At 43.0% G+C, this 21,044-nt stretch overlaps 1 protein-coding gene across 2 annotated transcripts in view; it reads left to right on the top strand.

Moving 5' to 3' along the window:
- Nucleotides 1-21,044, top strand: part of GPLD1 (glycosylphosphatidylinositol specific phospholipase D1) — a 513,772-nt gene that overhangs the window by 101,446 nt on the left and 391,282 nt on the right. For both annotated transcript variants that reach the window (XM_085605993.1, XM_085605992.1), the window contains one exon: nt 1,444-1,492. In XM_085605993.1, coding sequence (XP_085462119.1) covers nt 1,444-1,492 — 49 coding nt within the window. The remainder of the gene's footprint in view (nt 1-1,443; nt 1,493-21,044) is intronic.

The raw sequence follows: 21,044 nt of genomic DNA, 5'->3' as shown, positions 1-21,044 counted from the left end.
AGTTCTCAACCGTCTAGTCCCATTTTTATGTTTATGTTCTTTCATCTGTTGTTTCATCTTTAAAAATGAGCATCTGCAATGAAGGCTAACAAATAAAATTAAAGCACTTTCAGGATTAAGGAAGTCTATATGTACTGTGTTCTTTGGACAATATTAGTGTGAATTATATTTTCTAATATATTTTCGTAGTTACCATTATAAGTATTGGATCACGATATTATGGTAAACAATATTTTTGACACAATATTTTTGACAACTTTTTAGCATTATATTGTGTCAGTGATCCCTATTTACGTGACACCGAGAAACACAGTTTGCTATGCGGACTGTCCCATTGATGATTTTCAAATGTTGAAGTAGGCTTTTGTTGGTGAAAACAAACTTTCAGTTTAAGGGAGAACCAGAACTGGGGGAACAGAGAGCTTGGACAAAAAAGTATCTCCTTCTTATCTACAATCTGTTTCATGAGATGTTCAGCTTGGCCTTGGAGACCCTTTCTTTTCTCCTTACCCCTCCCCATGCATTAAGTGCTAAGTTTTTGACCAATGACTCACAAGAAGCTTAAGCTTATCGCATCACATGATATGGACTCCGTTAAATTTCTAATTGTTTATCAGCTAGCAGTGTTGCTGCGATTAAACTCCTCGCTATGGTGTTTAAAGTAAATTAATGGTCTTTTTCCTCTCCCATGCCCTCTCTGACTGAAATCATCCCCTATTTCTCCACCCACACAATACTTTTCTTTAGGAAAAAAAATCACCGCACTGCCGTCAATAATGGAAGATCTACAACCAATACAACATATATAGAACACAACATTTATATCAAACAATATTTCTGCATACAATGTTCTGGCATATAACCCTTCCTTCATCCATTACTCAAAACCCATAGTACCCCATTTAACTTACATTAATTTTATTTTCTGGTCCTCACAGTGGGATCTATCCAAAGTAATACAAAACTGTATTGAGACACATGTTTTTGTGAGTGAGTTTGCAGGGATCATACAAATCTTAATGTTATCTCCTCTAATTAAGACTTATCTATTTATTAACATCCTTAAGTACACGTATTATCAAGAACAGAAATGCGGTGGTCTGATGTATCATCTGTTTGTCTGTGTCCTCAGCCCCTTTCGTGGAACAATCCAAAACTAGAGTTTATGCACACCCACGTCTGTCTTTTAAGGTACTTTAGTGCCAATACATCAAAAAGTTATGTCTCTGGCCCTGTACCAATTACTCATGTATTTGCATACATATATATTTATATATACATACATACGTACATACATACATACATATATAAATGTAGTTTTCAGTTTATGAAAGCTAAAACTGTCTGTTTCCTATGGGTTAATTCCATAAACATACATAAGGTATTATATCGCCAAAGTTCGAAAGTTCCCTATGCATAATGTGTCTACTTTTATTTTTACAGATTGATTTTCGTGGATCATACACAGACGCTCATAGTGTTGGTGATTTTGGTAAGAATAAAAAGATGTATCCATAATGGTACGTTTGTTCGTGTGGAAGAATCTTAATTACTGCCTGCATCTATCCTGAGCATTAGCCTTAGCCATTGTGTGTGGACATCCACTCCAGACATCACATGCAAGCTCAAACATATGCAAACACACCTCCTCAAAATCAGACACACTAATCCCCCACCAGCCTACCACCCATGACCCAGGCATCAGGAACCAGCTTTTTCTTGAATCCCTCCAGTATCAGACAATGCTCAGCTACATTGTACAACATTTTATTACCTTGACATTCCTATGGGCGTACTTGACATTCCTGTGGGCGTACTTGACATTCCTGTGGACATAACGCCCACAGGAATGTCACGTTAATAAAATGTTATACAGTGTCACAAAGTACAATAAATGAAGTGGGCGTGTCATGAATAATTATATAAATGGACTCGAGAATCTAGAACCATGATCTAACGTGCACTTTTCAAAGCAGAAAACTTTGGGAAGCAGTTCACTTTTGATTCATGTGTTATGTGTTATATGCCTCAATCCACAAAGCCAGTGAATACATGTTGTTCTTATCCCACAATTTCCAAAGAGTGATAAGACATATGGGTTTAGTTATTTCTTTAGTTTTCTCTTTAAATCCTCATACTGATTTTTGCAGATCCTTAATTCTCAATCATTGTGTATGTATCACTATTCCATTAGCGTCTTTCTTGTCAACTTCCTGCCATAGCAATAAATGCATTGGAGGCTCACGCCTCGAAATCATACCTGCCTTTTAAAAGCATTAACCTGAGGTTCAAACTCTTTCATCAATTACTGGATGCTGAGTGTTAGGAAACAAAACCCAGGATAAGATCTTTCCATGATACAGAGCTTAAGCATGCAAAATATTGTGGATTTCAAATATATTTGTAGAACCTAGTGAGAAACTGCAGTCAAAAGGTTTACATAGCAAGGTACTCCTGAGCATTAAAACATTGTAAATCAGTTTAGCATATCATTCCCTCTGTGGTCAATCAGAGTAAAGCACAGAGGCAAATGCCAATAACATCACACCGCATACAAACTGGGGTGTTGAATGAAGTTGAGCTTGGATGCAAGAAAGCCTTATGTCAGGATTCCTGCCACTTATGAATGAACATGTTGTACCCTGACTTTTGACCATATTACATCCTTTTGGTAATAGCTAGCTGCAGCTGGTATTCCCTGGTTTGTACGTAAATGCTTAATAGCTTTTGCAAATTTTTTACCATGCATTTGCAAGGTGAGGTTTCAGGCAGCACGGAAACATACAGAAAATCCACAAGAATAAGCATCAAGCACCCGGCATAGATGACCTTAACTTGAACCTTCCGGAAGACAGCCCTCATTAAATTAATCTCCTCTTCCTTGCTATAAGCAATTAGAATGCGACCTTTATGAACATTCTAAAACACCCTCTAGAAGACAGCCTCATCAAATTAATCATCTGCACCTGTTCCTTGCTATAAGTAATTAGAAGTCAACCTTTGTAAACATTCTAAAACACCTTCTAGCAGATAGCCTCATCAAATTAATCATCTGCACCTGTTATTTGCTATAAGCAATTAGAACGCGACCTTGTGAACATTCTAAAGTACCTTCTAGAAGTCAGCCTCTTCAAGTTAATTTTCTGCACCTGTTCCCTGTTACAGACCATCCACACTAAGCCCCATCTCTTAGCCTCTTCGCCTCTTCGCCTGCCCCTTACCTGTTTGCCCGCTTCCTGGACTTTGTATGGCCAGCTTCCATTTTCCTTCCAATTTGACTTCACTGTAAAGGGCGTCCCGCATCATTCTCGCACCTGGATGGAAAAACAAGAAGAAAAGGAGAGACACTTTAACAGACTTTATTTCGCTATGTGCTGAGGTCAGTCGCAACATCGTGCTTGCAGACAAGGTAACCAGTGTTTTTGTTCAACTTGTACATTCTGTTGGCAGGGCTCTGCCAGAAAGGACTAGTGTGAGCTAACCCAATCCAAATTAGCTTGCGGGTTTGCTTTTGGAATCATACTTGCTTCATCTTCAAAACTTTGATGAAGGAACCTCTATTGACTATCTAAAAACAACTGACAAAAAAACTAAAGGTTGGTTGAGATATAAAAAGCTTTCGTGAGGTGATACCTTAAAAGGTATAGCTAATACTAGACTAAAGCCTTATTATTAGTTTGTTTATAGGTAACATATCTGCCGGTACCCTTCATCAGACTGGTGTGAACGCCTGCTGCAGTGATGCGGTTGAGTAGACAAGCCACAGCATCTTTTTGACTCCACACTCTCTCTCCATCCCAATCCCCCTCCGCTGGGATTTGCCGCCGGAGCAGTCAGTGTCTTCTTCTGTAAACCGAGGGCAAGTCTCGAAAGGATTCAGGAAATAGCATTGCCACACTATTAGAATCCCCTGGGTTCCAGGTAGGTGCCTTATGACACCTTGCCTCCAAGCTATAGAACATTTTTGGAATTTAATATCAACATAGTCTAAAATTACAGGATTACCAGAGCCTCATCTGGTAAGAGAAAGATCTGACTTCTCATGCATGGCTCAAGCCTCATATTTCAGTTGCTGTGTCAATTTTGACACAACCCACCCTTTCCAGTCAGTTGGCACACGTGGCAGATGACTGAAATAGCTGCGCCTTTCGGAGGAAGGGGCTTTGTGTTGTGTTCCTCCACTGACCCCTAGGGAGGGGACAGTGTAGCTCACTCATTGGGAGTTGGTGTACCCAGCTACCTGGGTCCACAATGAGCACACCTAGCTGTAAATGCTTATCTACTTTTGGGAATACCATTAGCCCGATTAAGAGCTGAATGACATAATTCTTAAGGAACTCAGCTAATGAGGACAATCTACACCACTCCCCAATTGTGTCGGTTATAAGTAACAGAGTTGTCCATGCGTAGATAGGATACAGTGGCATGTACAAGAATGGTGGTGGTGCCTGCCTCACTGAAGTGGGACATATCAGGAATGGAGTGGAATCCTTCCAGAATATCCATGGCAAGAATATGGGAAGAGGTTAAATGCAGTTTGTGCCCTTTGAACAGTACCCAATACTTTACCAGAAAGTGGCACCCACCTGGAAGCCAGTGTAGACAGATGTTGCTCAATGCAGGAAGCTAACCAGGAGTACTGCAGGACCCATATTTGAGAATCTCATTGCCTTTTCTGAACTAGTGACAAGTCCAGGCAACATACATTAAAGAGATTCAAAACCATAAGGAGTAAGGAATTAAAAAGTAAACTCCAAGTGAAAATTGTAAGATTTCTAGGCCTCTCCATACGGAAACAATCTTTCTCCAGGTGCAAAGGAGCAAAACTGTGTTGCAGTGTAGAATGTTAATTGAACAGGCATATGACATGTGTGTCAGAAACCCTTTTATATGGTTGAGATGCTTTAATTAGCATTGCTGGTTGGGGTGCTCATACATATGGAGATATGGGCTGCTGGACACTGTAGTCTATTCAGCAAAGTGTTTTGCTTTTCCTTTTTCACACCTCCAAGTTCATTGACCAAATTGGAGATGCAGCCACAATACCATTTATTATTGGTTAGTTCATAGTGCCTTGATCCACAGCAGTCCAGCATGACATGTGTGCCGCATGTGTCAGGTGTGGAGGTCTCATAGGAGCTCACCTGAATGGCCTTCTGCAACGGCGGTCCAGGGGCGAAGTGAGTTCTGTGTGACACACTGTTCCTAAGCTCTAATTAACAATTATGCCTGTAGACACAAGGCTAAGAGCCACAATACAATTGGGCACTTCCTCATGCTATTCCATAACTAGTCACCTGACAAGGTAAAACACCATCTGCTCCATTTGTGTGGGATTCCTCTATCACAACTAAACAACTTTCAAAGCTGTTCCTATTACCATTGGTGGTTTATATCAGCAAGTGGTAGGGAGAGCTCTTACCAGTTCTGTCTTGTAATTCCTATAAACCTATATAGGATCTGTGTGTTTAGACAACAAACACTGCGGGATTGGCTTTCAGACTGATTCCAGACACCCCCACTGGGTATGTTAGCCTGCATACCAGCTAGCTCACATGGCCACTGTAAACTCCTCTTACTAAGGAAAGAGTAGTTCTTGGCAACTATCCAACATGACAGCTCTGTCCAATCAGGGATTGTGGAAACAGTACATACTTTTTGCTCAATCACTCGTGCTCACTTTGTCTCAGAGGAATACACAGAATAGATGGTGGGACCTTTTTTCAATAAGCATATATTGAACCAGTGTCATTCCAGTTTAAAATAGGTGTGCTGAGACAACCATAAGACAGAAACAGATATAAATGATTACAAGGCACCAACAGAGTAAAAGGATAGTAGATTCCTACCATAGTGCTAAAACAATGAATACTGGCAAGTATATAAAATACATGACAGTAATAAATGCGTACTCCTACGATGCAACCCTAACTAGATGTACCTAAGTGTACCTAGCATGTATGTAGGTTTAGAGCCAAGAATGCCTCTAGGATTTAGCCAACCCCATTACCTCAAGTGAGAAACGATGGGACCCCGTCATGGTCTCGAGATGGACACCCCGCGAGGGATATCAGGCCACTGCGAGCTGGAGTGTCTGCGTCAAGGAACCTCAGCAACTTGCGTCATTGTGTCAGCATGGAAGTCCTTTTTTTCCTCTCCTGCCTCAGCAAAGATATGGTGCTTATATACCCAAAGTGGCACCCTCAGGGGATCTACCTTGCTGTGTCATGTCGGACTAGGGTGACAGGAGGAATGACCCCTATACATCGTTATTATGCAGAAGATGGTAGTCCTGCTGAGATGACAAGAATCCTCATGCATAATGGATGAAGCTAGTTTTCAGAGAAAACCCCACATCCTTTAAGCAGAACCGTAACTAGGTAAAAGGTCAGTACCAAGAACCGTTATGTAGTGTAATGGCAGGGGAAATATAGGTGAAAGGGTTGGTTACTACATGAGCCTATATCGGGATACTTGTATGCAACATAACAGTTCATCGATACCCGCTTACACAATAGTTCTTATTACTTGCTAACCCAAGGAATGCTCACAGATAATCCATGATCGCTAAATCCAGTCAGGATGAATTTTCTCAATTAATATTCACTAGGGATGAGTGTAATTCTCTGTAGAATAATCACGAGGAAATACCTAAGAATTCAGGGAGATTACCAGTGAATAACGCAAGATGAGAAGTTCTACGTTTAGTGCTATTTCTTAGCACAAAAATGCCCCGTAGTGTCCAAAATTAATGTGGGGATGCATTCAGCGCTAAGCAACAGAGCTTAATACAGCAAAATGCAAATAGTGAGCACCAGCGGCCACTTGCACTCACTAAATGTGCTCTTGCAGTAGGATTTCTCCTGATGAAACCACTAAGAAATGTATGAAGAAGCTGCAGAAGAAAAAAACATATTATCTCAACATACAATCAAATGCTCCTTAGGAACCATTAGCAAGAGGCGGAGTGCAAAAAGTAATAAAAATCTCAGGCATACAACAAAAACATGTGAAAATCTAACTGGAGACTCCAACAGGAGTGGAAGAAACATCCAGCTGTGCATCTGAAAATGTATCTACGGCTTTGTTTGTGAGCTGGGGCATTCGTGCCTGACAGTATAAAAATATGGTAAAGCAAAAGGGAGAAGCAGTCATGACGATGGATAAAAGGCCAAGGACACAGTACACTATTCTGGCTTTTCTCAACAACGCCATAGGGGTGCTGTCAGAGACGATCACCCAGGTGGAAGATCAATCGGCCACATTTGTTTTGAATCTTCTGGTTGTTGAAGAGCATGTAGAAGCCCCTGCTTTGTCTCCACCTGTTAAGTCATTCACCTCAAATGGCGATGGACCCATACCAAGGGCTTCATACTGTCTGGGGGTTTCTAACTCATGGGTCCTCCCCTCCTCAGTTGACTTTCTTCAGAGTGAATCCAAAGGCCCAGAAAAATCTAAGAATGGAACTCATTTACCCTCTTCTCAGCCATCTGGTGAAGCCCTCGGGGGAGAAAACTGAAGCAGTCAACCGCCCAGAAGAAAGGCGTGGCTTACATGGAGGACCCCCTCTGCCTCCCCTCGGTAACTGATAATGCAATCACATCTGTTAAGACTCCTTTCATTACCTGCCTGGCCAGACTGGAGGAGAGACTGGGAAAACTGGAATTTGGGTTTGCTGATGTAGTTAAATCATCTAAGAACAGAATAGACAAGGTAGTAGAGCGGTTGGCCGAAACTGTTCATCGTTTGGAGAAGCTTGATTCTAGATTTATCCCTTACACCCCTTCTTTAATTAGTGCTCCTCCTTCAATACCACAAGGCCCTAACTCATCCTTGGTGGAATCCACCCCTTCTGCAACAAACAGCACCAGGCTGTCCCCATTGCCAAATTACCCAGCCAGAATAGCGGTTTTATGCCTCACCTACAAACTCCTTTGGAAGACATGCGTGGCTTTAAAACACCTCTAACTCACAGTTCCTCCCAAACCCTCACTGCCCTGGAGAATACATAAGGAACTGGGGTGGGAAACCCCCATAGTAATCCCCACAACAGAACTGCCCTCCTAGCACTGTATTTTCCATTGATATTCTCCCATCAACGATGACTTGCAGTTTCCCCCTGCTGTAACACCTTACGTCTGCGTATTGGCGAACGTTCCCCCACTTAAAGTGGGTACAACGGAAAATTTAAGCAAGATTAAAAACAAAGTCGTACATTGGCTTTCGAGCAAATTGGATATTGCAAATTGCTTGCTTTACAAAGAGATCATCATGGCGCTCAGGGTTGGCTCTCTGGGCATTACCGACAAACAAGACACCAGTGACTGCATTGTGGTTAATTTTAGGAACCCCAATTGTGTGGAGCAGATCCTTCCTACCACAAGGCATGTTTCCTTAACATTGTAATCTACCCATTAGGATTGTTCTACCCTCTTTGTAGATTTACTTGGGGCCAGGGCAGACCACAGGGTACTTGATAATGCCCAAGGTAGCCAGATTTGCAGTTTTAGCCGAGTTAGAAAAGCAGGACTGGTTTCTGGCCACCAATGATATTAAAGAAAGGGTTCCCAAATGGGGAGAGGTCTCTGTAGGGATTCATAATTCACTTTGGATAATATGTTGGATAGTGGTCGGGGTTAGTTCCCGTTTAGATAATGACAATGAAATCAGCAAGCTAATACCATTTGGTAATTGTTTGTCGGCAAGGGAACTGGAATGTTATTGGAACCACATTCTTGGATGGCTATACATCCTTCTATTTTGAGCCATACCCTCGGCACATGGTAGGGCAAAAAGGGGGCTAGTGACTTTTGTAAGTTTAGGTTTAGGGTGTGATATGAAGTTAGTTCCCTCTCACTTGGCAAACATCCCAGCTATTTTCCTAACATTCTACCTCAACACCAGCGTCTTAATAATTAACACATATAATTCTCCCTCATCCGGTGATCTACTGGGGACCGATCTAAAATTGTTTTTGGATGAGCTTTTTCTGTTTCGGACCTCCTCTCCTTTGATTCTGCTAGTACGTGGATTTTAACATACACCCCAGTTTTACTTGTAGTCTTGGTAAGAAGAAGCAAGACTTCCATGAGGAGTAGGAGCAGATTCATTTTACTCACTCTTGCTCAGGAAATGCTCTTAATCCTTTATTATCAGAATATATTCTTTTTAACATCCTGACTAAATCTGTGTGTAACTCCCTGAATTTTGCACCAACGTTTAAGGGAAGAGGTCCTAAATTCTGTTAATGATTTTGTTTTTACGTTGGCCTGTTTAAGGCATTTACTTTAACTTTTACTAAATTAAAGACAAAATGGAGTGGCTCCAGTGATCACAACCCACTAAAGGCAGAATCTAGATGGATTAAATCTGGGGAGAAGTGAATCCCCTTAAAGTAAAAGAGCAAGGAAGTAGAATAAGGTGTGGCAAGGTTGTTCCGAAAGATTTTCTCAGGGGCTTAGTACTGTCATGTAGTTATGACTTCGAGGTATGCTTACAGTCAGACTCCCCAGGCCAAGACATTCTTACCTCCTTCTCAAATATCTGTAAAGAAGTCCAGATGGCCTTTACGAAGAAAACGAGAAGGACAGAAAGCTCAGGACCTAAATGGTTTGATAAATGTTGTTCAAAGGCCCACTCAGACCTGACGAAGGCCCTGCATTATAAACCAAGACATTTAGGTGAACTAGTGGAGGCTAGATACTGTTATAAGGAGATTTGTAGGATGTGGAAGAAGGCACTTAAGCAGAAGGCAAGGGATCAATCAATCAATCAATCAAGGTTTTTGAAGCATGCTACTCACCTGTGAGGGTCTCAAGGTACTGGGGGGGGGGTCGAGCAGCTACGTGATCATCCGAATCCAAAGAGCCAGGTCTTTAGATCCTTTCTGAATAGGTGCAGTGTCGGTCTTGGTCTGATGCATAGGAGGAGTTCGTTCCAGTCCTTGTCTGAGATGTAGGAGAAGCATCTGCCAACTGCCCTGGCCCTGTGGATGCGGGGGACAGTGGCCAGGGCTAGGTCGGCAGAGCAGAGGTTTCCGGCGTGGAAGGAGATTCTTTCTTTGAGGTATTGGGGTCCGGTGTTGTGGAGGGTTTTGTAAGCATCTGTGAGCAGTTTGAAGGTTATTTTTTTTTCTATGGGGAGCCAGTAGAGGTTGCGGAATTGTTGGGTGATATAGCCATGTCTTGGGATGTCGAGGACGAGTCTGGCTGTGGTGTTCTGGACAGTCTGGAGTTTGAGGAGGAGTGTTTGTTGATTTTTGGCGTAGAGCGCATTTCCGTAGTCCAGTCTGCTGGTGATGAGTGCATGGGTGATGGTCTTCCTGGACTCAAGGCAATCCATTTGAAGGTCTTGAGGAGTGTGCGGAGGGTGTTGAAGCATATGGAGGACATGGCGCTGGAATGGAGGTTCATGGTGAGCGAAGAATAGAGTATGATGCCGAGGTTGTTAGCGTGGTCCGTAGGTGTGGGAGGATTTCTGAGGCCAGGGGGCCACCGGGTGTTGTCCCATGCAGAGGGGGTTGAGCTGTGGATGAGGACTTCTGTTTTCTGCGAGTTGAGCTTCAGGCAGCTGCTGCTTATTCAGGTTGTGAAGTCCTTCATCCCCACTTGGAAACTATGCCTGTTGATTTCGGGTACCTTGGTGAGGGAGAGGATGAGCTGGGTGTCATCTGCGTATGAAACTATGCTTGCTGAGTCCGTGTTTTCTGACAATGGTTGCGAGGGGTGCTAGGTAGATGTTGAAGAACGTCGGACTGGGGAAGGATTCCTGAGGTACTCGGCATCTGATCTCTGTAGGTTCGGAGAGGAAGGGCGGGAGTCTTATTCTTTGTGTTCTGCCTGAGAGGAAAGATTGAATCCAGTCTAAGGCAGTTCCCTGGATGCCGGCCTCTTGGAGTCTGGTGGCTAGTGTGTGGTGGCAGACGGTGTTGAAGGCTGCTGAGAGGTCGAGGGCTGCTGTGTGACCTTGGTCGAGGAGGAAGAGAATGTCGTGGGTGGTAAATATGAGGGCGTTCTCGGTTGCTTCAGAATCCAGATTGTGAGGTGTCGAGGATGTTGTTGGTTTCTATGAAGTGCGCTATCTAGGTGTTGACAACTTTCTCAATGACTTTGGTGGCGAAGGGGAGAAGAGAGATGGGCCTGAAGCTCTTGAGGTCTGTCGGGTCTGCAGAGGGCTTCTTGAGGAGTTTGACTACCGGCGTGTTTCCAGTCGTTGGGGAATGTGTCGGTCTCGAGGGAGCAGTTGATCATTCGTCATAGTTCGGGTGCTATGCTGGCCCTGTGGAAGATGTGTGCAGGCAGGGGTCAGTGGGTGCTTCGGAGTGGATGCTTTTCATAGTCTTTGTGGTTAGAGGGTTCCAGGTGAGGAGGGTCGGCTGGATGGCGTCGCTGTTGGGGGGTGTTGGGTCTGTATCGTGGTCTTGGTCATCGAAGTTGTCGTGGAGCATTTTGATCTTGTGGTGGAAGAAGGAGCTGAGTTTGTTGAAGGTCATGGGAGGGAAGGACATCGGTAGTTTCACTGTTGTATCTGGTGAATTATTGTAAGAATTCCTTGGAGTTGTGGAAGTTGGAGAGGATTCTGTCTTAGATGAAGTTTCTCTAAGTTGATTTGATGAATTGGTGGTGTGCCGTGATTGCGTGCTTCCGGGGTTTTGCTTTTTCTCCATGTTTTCTTCAGTCATCAGGAAGAGAGCTTGGATTCTAGGAGGTCCGTGGTGAACCAGGCAGCTTTCGCGTTGTGTCATCTGGCGGAGTTCTGGAGGCGGGGGCGAGAGTGTTGGAGCAGTTGGCGATCCATTGGTGGAGGTTATTTGCTGCTGTGTTGATGTCTGTCATGGTAGGGGGAGGAGTGCAGCTGGGGGTGGAGGTGAGGTGTTCTACGGTGATTTTGTTCCAGTTTCTGCATGGGAGGCATGGCGCACTCTTGTGTGCAGTGGGTTTTGAGAAGAAGAAATGTATGCAGTGGTGGTCTGTCCAGAGCGATTCCATGGTGTGGCTGAAGCGAATGTTGTTTCCTCTGGCGAAGATGGGGTCGAGAGTGTGTCCTGCCATGTGAGTGAGGGTGGAGACAAGTTGCTTCAGTCCAATGTTGGTGAGGTATGTAGTCCGTGGAGGTGAGGGCATAGGGAGTGATGTAGTCTGCAATGGCATTAGTGAACAGGGAGCGGGGTCAGGGCGGTCTGTAGGTGAGTGTCCTGCAGTCACTAGCTGGGATCAGCTAGTGACTGCCTGTGAGTTAGGAGATAGCCCTGCCTTCTGGAAAATAGTGAACCAGCCCCTTTTAAATGAGGCAGTGGTACCAGATATGGTTCATACTATTCAGTCTAAGGATTGAGTTGCCCACTTTGGAGCTATTTACTCTACAGCAGGTCATCCTCTCCCTGCCATTAAACCTTCCTTTTTCAGAGGTGGTGAGTTGCAGTTGGACTTTGCCGAAGATGAAGATGCCATAGCGACTGTGCCATCAAATAAAGCTCCTGGTCTTGATGGAGTACCCGGTGACCTTTTTATGTCCTGAGTGGATCTTTTGGCTCCCCTAGCCACACAACATCTAAATGTGGTAGCACAAGAACATAGCCCCTTGTCCTGGCAAAAATCGGTAATCTTACCGGCTTTCAAAAAGAAAACCGTGCTGATCCAACCTGTTACAGCCCATGTCTCACACTGATGCTGAAATGAAGGTTATTGCTAGAGTGCTGTTGAACGACTGATGGGCTGGGTGAAAAAGGGAAAAATGTTATCTGACCTTCAATATGACATTAGGCCCGCAGTGGGATATTTGACAAAACCTTAGCCTGTAACTTTTGATTGCTAAGTACACACTGATGAGGAAAGAGTCGATTCACCTGCCCTTCATGGACCTCAACACAGCCTTTGACACAGGAGATAGATCTAAGTTATGGGCTGTGCTGCGGGACATGGATGTAGATAGTGCCCATTATAATGTTTCTGTTCAATTTGCATGCCGGGCTTGAAGCCTCAGTGAGGTTTGGTCCCAATGGTGAAGTTACCATATTCTTTTCATTGGAGAGATGTTTCCACCAGGGCTGTATTTTAGCCCTCTTACTTTTTACTTTATATATTACCCAGTTTCAGCAGTTTTTAAAAACCCACTGTACAGACGTTCCAAGGGATGGGAAAAGGCTGGTCCCTGTCTTACTGAACGTGGATGATACAGTTCTCATAGCGTGTACAGCCAAGGGTTTGCAGCTTTTGATAGATTGTTTTATTGATTTTATGAACAAATTGGGTCTGAAAACAAATTTGACCAAGACATATACAATGGTGCTTGGGTCAAAATAAACTGAAACCCATTTAATTAAGGGGCAGCCTAATAGTGACACTGCTAAGTTCTGCTACTTAGGTATTTGGTTAGATCACAAACTGAATTAGGAACCTCTGTTGAGTGCTCATGTACTATCCTTTAATAGGGTAGCCCATAGCAATAATGCCTTCTCGAGATGGCTTGGCCAGCCCTATAGTGGACCTTTACAATACCAAATGTGTCCCCACTGTGCTATGTGGCTGTGGGATCTGGGGCTAACCGTCTTGCCACCCCATCCAAGTAGCACAAAATAATTTTTTTAAGAAGACTTCTGAGGATGCCTCAGAGTGTTCCTGCAGAGATTATGCATGAGGAGCTGGATGCAGGGTTTATTTCTGATTATATCCAAATCGAACCCATAATATTGTGATTCTCTGTTTGGCTAACAAATGACTTGAATTTTAGTAGAGAGATTTTGAAAGACTGCCTGAGGCTTGACTGTTGCCATTGTATACCTTGGCTGCACTATATTAAAGGCCTTTTGGGAGATCTTGGCAGACTCGAACAGTTTTTGAGCCCTGAATTAATTTATAAGGCTGATGCCTTGAGGATTAAGAATGTATTTTGGGTCTGCGACATATTGACTTCCTTCGGGAGGAACTCGGGGCTAACCATTAATTGGGGTAAGTCATATCTGTATGCCCTGTGTGGGGACGTCCCGGTTCCCCCGCGGAATTGCCCGATCCAGATTGCCCGGGAGGGTTTCCTGTATCTTGGGATTTATATCTCTGCCGACCCAACGGTACGGTATGAGAGGAACCTGCTCCCTCCGTTGGCGCGCCTGCGGCGGGACGTGGCGGGCTGGCGGCGGCTGCCGCTTTCCCTCCTTGGCCGTGCGGTACTATTCAAAATGATGTCTCTTCCCCGTTTTCTCTATGCCCTGCAGAACACCCAGGAGCTGGTTCCGGCCAGCTACTTTCGGGAGGTTGAGAGTCTGCAGCGTTCGCTGCTGTGGGACGGCCGCCCGCGTATAGCGATAGCAAAATTAACTCTCCCTTGGTACGACGGGGGTATCGCGCTTCCCGACATCCGAAGATACTATTGGGCCTCCCAACTGAGCGCGATCAATCATGGAGTCTACGGTCCGGCGCTTGGCCCTGGCTTTGCTATGGACCGGTGGTTGCTGCGGGGTGGTGGCTATTATAGAGCACTTTATTCGAAGCCACCGGCTGGGTCCCTCACAGGGCCGACCGGGGTGGCGGTGCACGTGTGGAAGACAGTCACGAACTCCCTGGGATGGAAGGATAGGCTCACCCTCGCCACTCCGTTGTATGACTCGGACATGTTGGGGAACCTCTGGCACTCTAAGGGATTCGACAAATGGGATCTGATTGGCATCTCCAGGGTGGGGGACATGCTGACCAAGGGGCGGATTAAGTCGTTCGATGAGCTGCGGTCGGAATATGCGCTTGAGGGCACGGAATACTTCCGGTATGCGCAGGTGCGCCACGCGCTGCAGTCGGTCCTCGTTGAGGGGGAAAAGGTGCCTGAGTCCTCTCCTTTGGAGGACCGGATCCTGGACGGCCATATGCCGGAGAGCACAATCTCCCTAATTTACAAAAAGCTTGTGAACGTTCGGACCGATCTCCTCCTGGGGGTGCGGGACCAGTGGACTAGAGATGGCCTTGAGCTGGACGATGAGGATTGGCAGTACACGGTCTCCTCTCCTAAGGAGGTCGCAATCCCCGCCAGGTTGCGGCTTGTCCAGCTTAAGATACTCCACAGAGTCTATGTCACTGGGCCCCGATTGGTCCATATGGGTTTTTCCGAGGATGGGCTGTGTAAGAGGGGCTGCGGGATGGTGGGCACCTTTCTGCACATTATATGGGAGTGTGGTGTGATTGCGGAACTATGGAAGCGGATTCACGTTGTGATGCAGGATGTCACGGGCATTGTATTGCACCCAGAGGCGCGGCGCTGTCTTTTGAATGTGTGGGGTCCTACAGACTACGATGCGGCGCAGACTCAATGGGTGACCCTAGGTAATATGGTGGCTAAGCGAGATATTGCAAGATTGTGGGGATCCCCTAGCCCTCCCACCCTGGCTGCTTGGAAGGACAACATGGACTGGTGCATGTTCCGGGAGAAAACGGTGTATGGTGCGCGGGGAGGCCTAAGAAATGGCATAAGGTATGGGGAGGTTGGAACCAGTATAGGGGGTACATATGTTTGCCTCCTGCCACTGAACCACTAGAGGAGCATCTTTCCCCCTAGCCTCGCGTCCGACTTGGGTATTTCTGGTGCACCTCTGCTAGAATGTTAGCGCCTCTGCTTCTCCCTCCTCCTCTCAATCGGTGGCTTGATCTGATGTTGGAAATGGGGCCGCCCCCTCGCTGGGAACTGACGCGAACTTATGATGTATACTGCCTTGCTTGTTGTGTTCTTTTTTTAAAAAATTGGAACCTTTGTTTTTATCCTGTGTGAGAGCTCTAGATGACTACACGTGTTGATTGAGGAGCTGCCGAACCTCCGGGTTGTCGGCTGAATAGCTGTGTATCTGATTTATACGAATAAAGGTTTTAAAAAAAAAAAATTTAAAAAAAAAAAAAAAAGAATGTATTTTGGGCTTTTGTGCTTGAGAAAAGGGTTGATCGTTCTTTGTTTAAAAATGTTTGTTGATGTTATCCTATGACTAAATCCCTAAGTAAAACAGATCTGTATTTGACACTAGACATGCCTGTTTTGCACAGATGACTTTTAACTTATTTTCATTTAACCCTGCTCCCTCAGCTTATATTTGGTTGGCACAATCCGTCGGAACCAGCAATTTGCATATGTAAAATGGCTGCTGCTCTAGACACTTTACATATTGTTCTTATCTACCCTAAATTTGAGAATTTGTATTACAACTATATACGTCCCTTCTTGTTGACACTGAATTTTTATCAAGTGAGGCCTACTTCTCTGCACCCTCAATCTTTAAAAAATCATACTGTTTGTTTTTATGTAGCTTGGTACTTATCAGGGGTGTTCCATTCTTCCTATTCAAATTTGCTACATTGATTTTAGATGTTCTTCTTGAATTTATTATTATTTGTGCTTTAATGATATACTATGTTAAATCAAAAAAGTAGATTTGACTTGACTTGATTGAAAAGTAAGTAAATATTGTGATAGTCTTTTGTCCCTTGTTCTTGAGATTGGATACTACTTGTCGGTGATCTGAACGCTAAAATTGCAAATTCTCTCATTGATGTGTTTCGAGAAAGTGATCGTGAAGATTTTTGGGAAATATCATCAATTGCTTGGCTTACCCATGTGAAAGAGGCTAAGCGAGGGTTTCTCTTCTTGTCCAAATCAAGGGAATTAGGCTGCACAATTATTAATGGACGTTTTGAGCATGACTCACCCGCAATTCCTGCTAGATATTTTGCAAACTGAATCCTAAAAAATGTATTATATGGCTTGCAATTATGATCTATTCAACTTATTAGCCAATGGTCAGGTAATACAGAACACGCTCAGCGATTAATACCCCACACATAAAAATCACATCTGAAGCCCTAATGGGCGTTCATTAGAATTTTCAAAAACGGGAAAGATAATTGGGAGCCTTAGAACAATGATGTCTGTGGAGGACTTATTGCCGGTATTCTTTGATGAGATCCAGCAAGCCTCTGACAATAATATCATTGACATTTTCGAATATTGGATACAATCAGCATTCTCAGCTGCCTCATGTTGCAATAAGTGCATTCAAGAAAATATGAAAAGTAATTTGACAAGATGTCAAGATATCTGGGAGCATGTATTGTGCAGGGAACTGAAATATATGAATAGAAAACATTTTCTAACTCCCTGTCCCTTAATGGGGATGAGAATGAAACAGTTTAGAATACAAAGAAAGAAAATCACATTAAGACAAAAAAACTACATGTAGATTTCTTATTGCTTGATTTAGCTAAAGCTGTAGGAGAAAAAGAAATCCAGATCATCTTGGCAAATTATATCAAAACACTCTCATCGAAGATAGAAATGTTACCTATAGCTATATCGCAGGAAGACTGGCGCCGGTATTTAGGTAATTTACATAAATCTAACTTATACCATAGTATACACCAAAGATGTTTATTCCTACTTTTAGAAAGTGCTGAAGTTGAAATTTCTCCGCGGACAGTAATACAAATTGAAAACTTTATTCACTCATCAAGGTTTTCTTGAGCAATGGCTCCTGACCAACTTCCAGTATCAGTTTGAAGGCAAATGTGTAACCCTGGGCCTATATTTTAGCAACCAGTGTTCATGTACTGCTATCAAACAGACAATATTCCCACTTTTGGAACTGGGAGTGTAATTCTATCTTTGCACAAAAAGGGTTAAACAAATTATTCTCAAAATTCCAGACAGATTGCTCTATTGCATGCCTTAGGAAAGCGATTTGCAAAGAGCAAACAAGCCAATCTTTTAGAGTAGGTTGAAACTGAGAATGTTTTACCATATGAACTATCAGTTTATAGGACTAGAGGCTTGATTATGATGTCGTCGGTTGGACCGCCGACAGCCCTTCAGTCCGACCACAGTCTTATGATACTGGCGGTCAAACCCACAGCTGTAGGACGCAACACGGCTGCCTCCACTAGGATCATTGATCCCGGCGGTGCGGCAGTCGGAGGAGCGTCCCAGATTGGCAGCTGTACCGAGGCAGGCCCGCCATCGCAATTACGAGATCCCTTTCCGACACCCACTTCAAAGCAGGAACCCTGCCATGAAACGGTTTTTGGAAAGGGTTTGGGGTCTCCTGGCCATCGTATCCCAAGGAATGTGTCCCGGCTGGCACATTTAGTGCCCCCCTTCCATTGCACTTACCTCCATGCACAGTGTGCCATGCACAACATGATGCATGGCACACAGTACACAGACGTGCAGGAGGTGCTGCATGGTGGCAGAATGTGTTGCGGTCCTTTTCCATGTCCCTACCATGGTAGTGTTGACTTCGGACCGCCAATCCGGTGGTCCCATCATAATACGGTAGTAGAACCACTGCATGCTCGTAGGGCGGTCCCCCGGCCGCTGTAATGACTGTCGGTGGTCCGACTCAGCCGCTGTAATGACTGTCTGTGGTCCGACTGCCCGGTTTTGTAATTGAGCCCTACATTTTTAATTCACAATATAGCGGTACTTCAAAGAATCCTTGACTAATACTTGAAACAGAAGAATCAACCTGTTTAAGATGCTTTTATCGACTTTCCAACTGCATTTTGCCAGAGTCCCTCTGACTGTTTTGAAATAAGTAACGGCTCTACATTCATCAACTTGATGTAAAGTCTTGTTGAGAGGAAATAGGGGCTTGTGTGATTCGATTCTGATTGATAACGGACTGAAGCAAAGATTGATATTTGCTCTCTTAAGCAACCTGCCTAACTATTTTCTTTCAATTAGCAACTTTCCTCCTGAATTAGAAAACGTTAATTGCCATTCTCGTTTATACATTGACAACTTGATTTTATTCGATGATTTTTCTTACAAAGACATTTAAAGGTTTTATAGGACTGTACGTTCTTAAAATTAATGTGCAGAAAAGTAAAATTGTTTTTGATGCAAGTAAGAAGAACAGGATCTATTGCTAAAACTGAGCAATAAGTTATTAAATCATGAGGATATCTAGCCCTACTTAGGTAGAATCTTACCACAAACTCTTGATGCAAAACTTCACATTGCACATGTTTATTCGAAGACTTTGAGCTATAGTGGAGCAATAAATACTAACTATAAAGCCATTTGGATAGGGCCCTTTAAACATCTTACAAAGATATATTTGACCAAAATTCAATTTACGTTGTTTTATGGGATAGAATATGCACCTTCAGGGGAAAATCCTACGTTCATCTGTTACACTAGCAGCTAGAATACAAATTCAGGCTCAGCATTCAGTGTTGTACCTATGTTTTATTCTATGCTGCTGTAGAGTGTTGGAGGTATAATATTTTACATTCCAAACCATGATTCCTAAAATGAGATTTATATAAGGAAGAATTACTTTCTTATAAACGTGTCAAATGTTTTTAAGCAGAATTTATACCATGCTTTATGCACTCAGGAATATCTTTCAACCATGAATTACCTTGGAGATATAGCCATTTTAGACTTGCTTTAAAACGAAGAATTTCTTTGACAAGCTTTAATCTGAATAAATTGCATTGTCTTTCGCTGAAATATTTCAATGCAACTGTAAACACATCTTTATTGTATAATATGCAACCGTACCTGCCAATGGCTACTGCTGAGTAGCAACCTCAGCGTCTGATAATATCAGAAACACAAAATCACACATAGCCATCCCCATCCAGAGCATGTTATTTAATCATGCAATTTAATTTATATGTTTCAAATTGCCTTTGTTTAAAAAAGTGAACTGTATGATGAATTAAGCAATCCACTTCATTATTCACATTTTGGGTGTTTTACCGATGAGTGTGAGTCTATTATTTGTTTTCACAATTTAAATATGCCCTTTGTATGTGGCATGGTTATGTGATCAAGACCAATCTGGGTTGAAACTCCTTATATCTTTTGCTTTGTCTCAATGTCTGTTTTTCTAGCAGAATTGTTTTGCATATCTTTAGCACAATGCCATCCATATCAAGCTAGAGAGTGCTGTAAAAATGGCAAAGTGCTTTGTCACTCCCTAGCTCGGCATGGATGACACTCTGTTAATCCTATGCTTAAAACCTCTGCTAGAGAAACAGACATTTGAGGTGAGCGGGTTCAGAGTGTCTTGCCTTATACTAAGTGCTCCCTTGTAGCTGGACCAAGCTATACCTCTCTGATGAGCGCTAACTAGAGCAAAACACATGTTAGCAGTTGCTTTTATACATTCCTGTATGGAATGGATGGTACTTTACCAATCCAAAGCTCTAATACTGTGCCTGGAGTGGTTAAAGACTTTTGTAATTTTTCATCTTGGCATGGATGGCACCTGCTAATCCTACGCTTAACGACTTTGCTGTAAAAATGGCAAAGGTCTTAGACATTCTTTAGCTGTAAAAATGGCAAAGGTCTTAGACATTCTTTAGCTCAGTGCGGATGGCACTGTTCTAATCCTAGGCTTAAAAACTTTGCTAGAGAAACAGAAATTTAAGGTGAACAGATTCAGAGTGTTGGTGGTATTGTAGGGTGCTCCATTTAAAGGAACTGCTCTCCACCTAAATTTAGAAACTGCCCAGAGTTCCCTGCTTTCTTTTTTGCATAATTTATGTCGCACTCTAAGCCTGAAAGGGTATTATCTTGATACATACATTTTAAGCATATTACATGTATATTATTAATTAAACATATATCAATCCCAACAAAAAAATATTTATTATAAAAGATTCAGACATTAAAAAAAAAGTACTATCCCTGCGACCAATACCCTTTCACTTAAAAATTCATAGGAAATAAAAATACTTTCGCAATTTAAAAACACTATAAAATGAAAACGAAAATGTGTTACTAGCTGCTGGAGAAGAAGCCACCACAGTTGGAAAGCATCACTATGCCAGACTGAATCTGAAGACAGAAAGCTGCAACATTCTCATAACATAAAGACTCTACAGTTACAATTTAGGCACTAAATTTAAACTTAAATTAAACCTAACTACAAAACTAATTTATATATTTTACTATACAAAATTGTTCCAATGAATGAAAAAGTAGACCAATCCACAATATTGTAGAGTGATCATATAACAACTAACACAAAACACAATGCATCAATAATAAAAAAAAAAAGAAAGAAAAAG

The sequence above is a fragment of the Triturus cristatus genome, chromosome 5_1, assembly GCF_964204655.1.
Source record: "Triturus cristatus chromosome 5_1, aTriCri1.1, whole genome shotgun sequence".
In the NCBI taxonomy this organism is placed as follows: Eukaryota; Metazoa; Chordata; class Amphibia; order Caudata; family Salamandridae; genus Triturus; species Triturus cristatus.
Note: the sequence above shows the minus strand (reverse complement) of the source record. Positions and strands in the feature narration are given on the sequence as shown.